The following is an 8,116-nucleotide window of genomic DNA, read 5'->3' as shown; positions in this document are numbered from 1 at the left end:
TTTGGCTTTTTTCTTTTTGCTTATGTGGTGCTGAGGAATCGAACCCAGGGCCTCGCGCATGCAAGGCAAGTGCTCTACCACTGAGCCACCTTCCGAGCCCTTCCCTAGCATTTGTGAAGCCCTGATTTCCATTCCTCAGTATATCAACAGAAAAACCAGAAGTGGTGCTGTGGTTCAAGTGGTAGAGTGCTAGCCTTGAACAAAAGGAGCTCAGGGACAGTGCCCCTAGGCCCCCCTAGTTCAAGCCCCAGGATTGGAAAAAAAAAAAAAAAAGCCCAAAGTGGAGCTGTGGCTTAGCACTGCCCTCAACCTCCAGGACTGGAACCAAAACAACAACAACAACAACAACAATAAAAACACCCCAAAATAAAACAATGCAAAAATGGCTTGGGGGTGGGACTTAGCAGTAGATTACCTGACTAGTAACTGTGAGGCTCTGAGCTCATCCTTTTTTTTTTTTAATTTTTTATTTTTTTTGTGAACATACTGTACAGAAGGGTTACAATTACATGGGCAGGATAATGCGTACATTTTCTGAGTTCATCCTAATACCACAAAACAAACACAAAAGAAGCACCGTGACTTAAGCAGTTGCTCATCCTTGGGTAAGTCAACTCCTCTCTTTTTGGTGCAAGTCCTGGGGCTTGAACTCAGGGCCTAAGTGCTTTCCCTGGCTTTTTGTGTTAATGCTAGTGCTGTACCACTTTGAACACAGTGCATTTCTGGCTTTTTGGTAATTAATTAGAGATAAGAGTCTCATGGACATTCTTATCTGGGCTAGCTTTGAACCACAACCCTCAGATCTCAGCTTTCTGAGTAGTTAGGATTACAGGCATGAGTCACCAGTGCTCAGTTCAAGTCAACTTCTGTTAATGTAGAAGATGCTAGAATGCCTCCCATTCCTCAACTCTGATTCCTGGAGCCTGCAAATGTTATTTTATATCACAGCATTATTTGTATTAAAGTTGTGATAAATTAAGGATCATAAAGTAAAGTGATGGTCTTGATTAAGCAGTGGACCTGATGTAATTATGAGTGTTCTTAGAAGGAAAGGGGGCAAGAGAGTCAAGAGTCATGATAACACTCAAAGAAGACCTAACTGGTCTTTGCTACCTTTGAAGACTAAAGGAGGTAGCTATGAGCCAGAGGACCAGGGAAGCTTGTAGAAGCTGGAAAAGGAAAGGAAATGGATTCTCCTCAAGTGTCCAGAAAGGCACACAGACCTTCTGGCATCTTGGTTTTAGCCTAGTGAGGCTTGGTTCTGATCTTTCTTCTCTTTTATCTCTTTCCTTCTTCTCTTTCTTTCTTAATTTCTTTTTGCCTTCCTTCCTCCCTCTCTCTTCTTTCCTTCTCCCCTCTCTCTCTCTCCTCTTTGGTTGGCAATCTACCACTTGAACCATAACTGGAGATAAAAAAAATCTCATGGTGTAGTAGGAAGACCCCTACTCAGGCAGGCAAGCCCACCTAGTCGTCCGGAGTGCAGAGCCCATCGCAACAAAGTTGATATTAAAGAAGCAACTTTATTGAGAAGGTTCCTACACTGACCGGCCAGGGCTGCAGCACAGGCTCGGGAGCTGATACTGCGACCCCGAGCGGTCCACGTGCTTAGGTTTTTAAAGACAAAAATCACAAGGTGAAGCCTGGTCACGTAGGCGACTAATGAGATTGTCACACACCCAAAAGATTGCACAGTCAGGGGCCAGGGAAGGTGGCTCAGTGGTAGAGCACATGCCTTGCATGCCAGAGGCCCTGGGTTCGATTCCTCAGTACCATAAAAGAAAAAAGCCGGAAGTGGCGCTGTGGCTCAAGTGGTAGAGCTCTAGCCTTGAGCTGAAGAGCTGAGGGGCAGTACTCAGGCCCAGAGTTCAGGCCCCATGACTGGACCCCCCCAAAAAAAAAGCGGAAAAAAAAAAAGATTGCACAGTCATACCAGACCACACGCAGGTGGCCAGTGAGGTTACACTTTATCACATAATGTCTGTTTAAACCAGCCTATCATTTTGGATTTAAATGACCCACAAATTTAATGGTAAAGCGGGCTTAAAGTAAACAAACACAAAGGAGTTTAGTGGAGTTTAACATATACATGTGAAAAGGCGGAGTTTATAGTAAACTCTGGAAGTCGCCAGCAGGCCAGCAGGAGCGGATTACCGGCTGAAGGTGAGTCAAGTCTTTAAGGAGAGGGGGACCTAGAGGCATTCTTTTCATTCCAAGAACTGGGCTGGTTGGAGCCAAGGTTCTTGTTTTTCCTATAATCCCTAAAACAAAAACAAGACTTGTAAGGAAGCTGTCCCAGCTCCAGTCTCCTCTCAGGGCCTAGTTCAATGGGAAGGGATAGGAAGGGGAAACAAAGGAGGAGGCAACAATGCTTGATAAGAAATGTACTCATTATCTTGCCCATGTAATTATAACTCCTCTGTACGGTATTTTCACAATAAAAAAAAGAAAAAAATCTCATGGATTTTCATAGTGGGCTGGTTTTGCACTGTGATCATGAGATCTGTGCCTCCTGAGTAGCTAAGATTATAAGTGTAAGTCACTGGTGCCCAGCTTCATTGGCATTTTTTTTTTTTTTGCTCAAGGCTGGTAGTCTACTACTGAACGTACTCCTCCATTTGAGCTTTTGGTGGTTAATTGGAGAGAAGAGCCTCTCAGAATTGTCAGCCCCAGTTGGCTTTGAAGCTCAATCTTCAAATCTCAGCATCCAAATGTTCCAAGTGTGAACCACTGGCACTTGGATTGTAGTTGTGATTTCTGATTCCTAGAAGTATAAAATAATAAAGTCAATTTAAGCTAAGTATTGGCAACATGTCAGGGCAGCCGGACGCTAGTACAGGTGGATAAGTCATTATTATAGTGAGAGCTCTGCTCATTTTGGCCTTTTCTAGTTCTCTTCACAGGACACTTGCATATAAACACAAGATCAAAATGGTTCTGTGCTCTGGAGCACATTTGTTTTTCAGTTGTTGGAGGCTGTAACTACTGTGAAATCTCTAGGAAGCTGTCTTCAGGAGTAGTTCCAGCTCTCTTTCAATGAACAATGAACAAGAGACCTCTTAAATAAATTACACGGCCTTTTATAACATTCTGTTCTCAGGTTTTCCATGAATCTATGGAAAATCAGATGCTTTAGTCATCAATTTCTGCAGAGACTTGGGCCGTAAAAAAAAAAAAAATCCGGCTCAGCCAGGTGCTGGTGGCTCCTGGCTGTAATTCTATCTACGCAGCAGGTGGAGATCTGAGGATTTCAGCTTGCAGGCACCCCAGGTAGGCAAGTCCGTGAGACTCTAACCTCCAATTCATTACCAAAAAGCTGGAAGTGGGAGTGTGGCTGAGGTGCTAGATCACTAGACTTGAGGTGGAAAAAGCCAAGTGAGATTGTGAGACTGAGTTCAAGCCACGGACAGGCATAAAAATAAAATAAAAAACATGCTCTAAGGTCCTACCGAGGAAAAAGTTAATTTCTCGTTACAGCTTTCTTTTTCTTTGGTTATAGGTCTTGAGTCTTACAGAGATCCTACAATAGGACCTAAGCCTATGGGAATTAACTTCTTGGACCAGGAGAAATAGGAAAAGAAAGAGGAAAATAAGTTGGTAGATTTCTGGGAGGGTGGAAAGAGGCAGGAGAGCGATGGGGAAAGGAACTTCCAATCCTAGTAAATAATGGGAACTGAGAGCCAGGCTCCCAACACCCACTCCTAGGTTCTTTCTCTATGGGTGGAAACTTCCTAGGCCCTGGGGGCTAGGCGTTGCCCCAGTGTCTGAGGCGGGCTGGGACTGGCTGGGGGGAGTGCGGCAGCCCTGGAGGGGTGGCGAGGAGATCGCAGGGAGGAGTCATGGGGCGTGCGGTCGGAAAGACTACATCTCCCAGGCCGCCATGCTTTCCAGCTGGAGTCCTAGGGCGCTGACTTGCTCCCCAGTTTCCGCAGGGAAGCGCCAGGCTACCGCAGCTATTGTGCCTGGCGCGCTCTTCATTCTCTTCTTGCCCTGCTTCAGAGTCTATGGAGGAACCGCCTGGGTTTAACCCTTCACGCGACTACCAGGACCGCAGGCTGGCTCCAGTAGACTAGGAAGGAAGGAAGCTTTGTAGTCAGCTAGCCGGCCAGGGTAAGGAAACCAACCGATCCGCGAGACCGAGGAAGGGGGAGCTCGAGGGCTGGGACTGGAGATTTGTACTTCGCTGGGCGGGGCGGGGCGGAGGCTCTGGCTTTAAGAAGGGGGAGGGAACAGTGAAAGCCTGGTGGCCCTGGGAGTTCGCCGAAGGAAATCTGCAGTCTGTTGGGGAGCGGAGGAACCCTGAGAGCCCAGAAGGGAGGAGAGGTGGCTCCAAGCGCCCGCGATCACCCCCCTGCCTACACCTCTGGGCGGGCCCAGGTGTCACTGAAAGGACCGGGTGGTTCTGAAGAGGCTGTGTGTGTGTGTGTGTGTGTGTTTTACTGCCTAGTGCGGAGGCGATGCGTTGGAGGCGTGCTGCTTGCTAGGAAGCACCCTGCTTGGATCTGACTGTTTTAGGGAAGTCGTGCTCCCCCTCACCTGAAGCCACCTTCGGGCCGAGCGTGCCTCCTCCAGCGCACCATTCAACGCTCCCCGGGACTTTCTTAGGAACAGGTACCAGTCCTCCAAAAGGGAGGGAGCCTAAGAGGCTTCTTAAACGGGTTCTGAGTGCGGTCTATCCGGCCTGCTTCCCCTACAGCACCACTGATTCCCTCGGTCTTTGTGTCTTTTCTTCCCCCCCCCCCGCCCCCTTCACTCCAGCCCCACCATCACCATCATGGGGCACCCCCCGCTGGAGTTCAGCGACTGCTACCTGGACAGCCCCGATTTCCGCGAGAGGCTCAAATGTTATGAGCAGGAGCTGGAGAGGACCAACAAATTCATCAAAGATGTAATCAAAGACGGCAATGCGCTCATCAGCGCTATGAGAAGTAAGTGGAAAGCTTCCATGAACTGATATCCTGATAGGGTGGCTCTGTCCTTTACCATCACAGGGGCAAGTGAAGGGGTGTGAGATTTGGGACGACTCTCACCCCAAGATTTCTGACATCTGAAGTCTTTCTGATGCTTTGCGACTTGGATCAGTCGACTTGGAAAGTGATAGAGGCGAACAGCTGTTTGGGACTTTTCTCTTTAGTGGTTTTCACCTTAAAACCATGGTCCGAAACAGTGCCAGGGACCTTCAAGTCTTGGCTTTATAGTCACCTTTAATAAGCAGGTGATTATTCAAAAGGCCAATCTGACCTGTCTGTAATGTTTGTTAGAGGACTTCAACATCCCTTGTCTGCCACAAGATGACATCTAGAGGACCAAAGAATGGCCCCAGCACATCCTAAAGAATTTGGAATTAACGTCAGCATTTGAATAGTGTTTTTATGGGGGGTAGAGTGGGGTGTTGTCTGTGCCAGTATTATGCCTTGAACTCGGGGCTTGGGCTCTGTCCCTTAGCTTTTTTACTCAAGACTGTCTCATATTACTTGAGCCACAGCTCCATTTTGGGCTTTTCGATGGATAATTGGAGATAAGACTCTCATGGACTTTACTGCCTAGGCTGGCTTCAAACTGCTTGACTAAAGATTTTTGTCTTAGTTTCTGCTTATGACAGCTGTGAAGGGGTGCACCTTTGCTCCACTGATTTTGTTGTTGTTGTTTAGCATGCTAACTATGGCTTAGGTCAAGGGCAGTTCATCCTCAGGATCATTGGTTGACTTCACATGCCACTGAATTCTATTTCAGTGTGGAACAAAGACCTGCCTGCTTCCTGGTGTAAGTTGCCCAGTCCTCAGGGAGTTAAATCCAGAACTGGGGCTTGGGCCACTCTGGGGAAGGAAGCTCACCTAGCTTGGCTTTTGCAGTGACCACAGCTGCCTGAGCTATGGAACCCTCTTCCCTCCCCTTCTTCATGTGGAGGTTTTTATTTCGGCTGGTTGGCAGGAGGCTTGGAGTAAAAGAAAGAATAATAAACATCTCTAAAGAGAGAGAGAAAGCAAGCCAACCCTTTGTTTCAAAGTATACATCCAGGAGAATGGCAGGCAATGAGTGGAGTGATAATTCACTTTTTTTCTCTTCTTGGCTAAAAGATGGTGGTGAAAAATGAAATCCTTGCCAAATATGTCCCAATGCTTAAACCTTTATTTTATTGCTGCCAGTACTCGGGGTTGAACTTGGCCTGGGTGCTGTCCCTTGGCTTTTTGCTCAAGTCTAGTTAGTGCCCTACCTCCACTTCTGGCTTACCATTGGAGGTAAGAATCTCTGAACTATACATCTCAGCCTCCTGAATAGCTAGGATTATAGGCATAAGCCACCACTATACAATTACACCTTTGTTTCCAGTAGATTTATCCCCCAAATCCTATGTGTAGATCCAGTATGAGGACCTATGTAAGACTGATCTAACCTAACTGGAGACAAACAGGATAGTAACTGCTCTCCTGGGAATTGGTTTGGAATCTGCACATGTGGTCTGTCTGTTTTGGGCAGAACCTGTGAACTGTTCAAGTGCCTGCAGGTTGTTTGATTAGTTAGTGGTTTGCTCTGTGTGGCCTGATACACAGTCAACTTCTGGTGGTTCCTGCAAGATGGGATATTTAAGATGCTGACCCTTAGACACTTATGGGCCAGGCTTTGAGGAATGTCTGTACCTAACAGAGATCATTAAGAAGTTGAGGGCTGGGCGCTGGTGGCTCATGCCTGTAATCCTAGCTACTCAGGAGGCTGAGATCTAAGGATCGCGGTTCAAAGCCAGCCTGGGCAGGAGAGACCATGAGACTCCTATCTCCAATAAACCACCAGAAAACCGGAAGTGGCGCTGTAGCTCAAGTGGTAGAGTGCTCGCCTTGAGCTGAAGAGCTGAGGGACAGCGCCCAGGCCCAGAGTTCAAGCCCCACGACCGACAAAAAAAAAAAAAAAAAAAGAAGTTGAGGAATCTGCAAGTTGTGCCACAGAAGTAGGTACACAACTGGAGGTTCATTGGAAGAGTAAGAAGGAAGGTTTGAATTTCTTTTCTTTCTTTCTTTTTTTTTTGCCAGTCCTGGGGCTTGAACTCAGGGCCTCAGCACTGTCCCTGATCTTTTTGCTCAAGGCTAGCACTCTACTACTTGAGCCACAGTGCCACTTCTGGCTTTTACTGTGTATATGGTGCTGAGGAATTGAACCCAGGGCTTCATGCATGCTATGCAAGCACTCTACCCTAAGCCACATTCCCAGGCCTTCTTTTTTTCTGTTGTGGGGCTTGAACTCAGGGCCTGAGTGCTGTCCCTGAGCTATTGTGCTCAAGGCAAGTGCTCTACCACCTTGAGCCACAGCACCACTTTCAGTTTTCTGGTGGTTAATTGGAGTCTAACAGACTTTCCTGTTCTAGCTAGCTTCAAACTGAGATGCATAGATCTCAGCCTCCTGAGTAACTAGGATTTCAGGCATGAGCCACCAGTGCCCAGCTGGGTTTCTTTCTTTTTAGAGCAAACTGCTGTATGTAGTATCCTTGGTGAAAAGGCTCATGATAAGCACTGGGAAAGTGTTGGTGCTAAAAACTGACCAGTTAAGATATGTCAGAGGGATTAGGATTTACAAGGAAAAAAAGTGCAGTTTAATAAAATATTTGAGAAAGGGAATTATTTGTGGTGATGTGGGTCAAACCCAGGACTTGTGCATACTAGGCAAGTGAATCTACCATGGAGCTATATCTCCAACCATCTTCCCTTTTGTGGGGATACTTGGAATTGAACTTAGAGCTTTGTGCTTGCTAGGCAGGTATTCTATCACTGGTTAATTGGAAAGTAGTGTCTCAGAGTCTTTCTTTCTCTGGGATGGCTTTGAATCACAATCCTCAGTTCTCAGCCTCCTGAGGTCCTAGTTAGGATTACAAGTATGAGCCACTGGTATCTGACTCCTTGACTTTTTTATTGGCCAGTCTTGTGGTTTAAATACAGGGAATAGGTGCTGTTCCTAAGACTTTTTTCCCCCTCAAAGATAGTGTTCTAGGGGCTGGGAAGGTGGCTCAGTGGTAGAGCGCATGCCTTGCATGCCAGAGGCCCTGGGTTCGATTCCTCAGCACCACATAAGCAAAAAGAAAAAAGCCGGAAGTGGCGCTGTGGCTCAAGTGGTAGAGTGCTAGCCTTGAGCT

The 8,116-nt window shown here is 47.0% G+C and overlaps 1 protein-coding gene across 1 annotated transcript in view; it reads left to right on the top strand.

Annotated features, from left to right (window-relative positions):
• Window positions 1–3,999: 3,999 nt before the first annotated feature.
• Ophn1 (oligophrenin 1) overlaps window positions 4,000–8,116 on the top strand; it is a 303,705-nt gene continuing 299,588 nt past the window's right edge. Inside the window, exons 1-2 of the mRNA XM_013031646.1 lie at window positions 4,000–4,107; window positions 4,756–4,925. Of these exons, the coding sequence (XP_012887100.1) occupies window positions 4,772–4,925 (154 nt within the window). The 5' untranslated portion in view covers window positions 4,000–4,107; window positions 4,756–4,771. The remainder of the gene's footprint in view (window positions 4,108–4,755; window positions 4,926–8,116) is intronic.

This window comes from Dipodomys ordii, unplaced genomic scaffold (genome assembly GCF_000151885.1).
Source record: "Dipodomys ordii isolate 6190 unplaced genomic scaffold, Dord_2.0 Scaffold142, whole genome shotgun sequence".
In the NCBI taxonomy this organism is placed as follows: domain Eukaryota; kingdom Metazoa; phylum Chordata; class Mammalia; order Rodentia; family Heteromyidae; genus Dipodomys; species Dipodomys ordii.
Note: the sequence above shows the minus strand (reverse complement) of the source record. Positions and strands in the feature narration are given on the sequence as shown.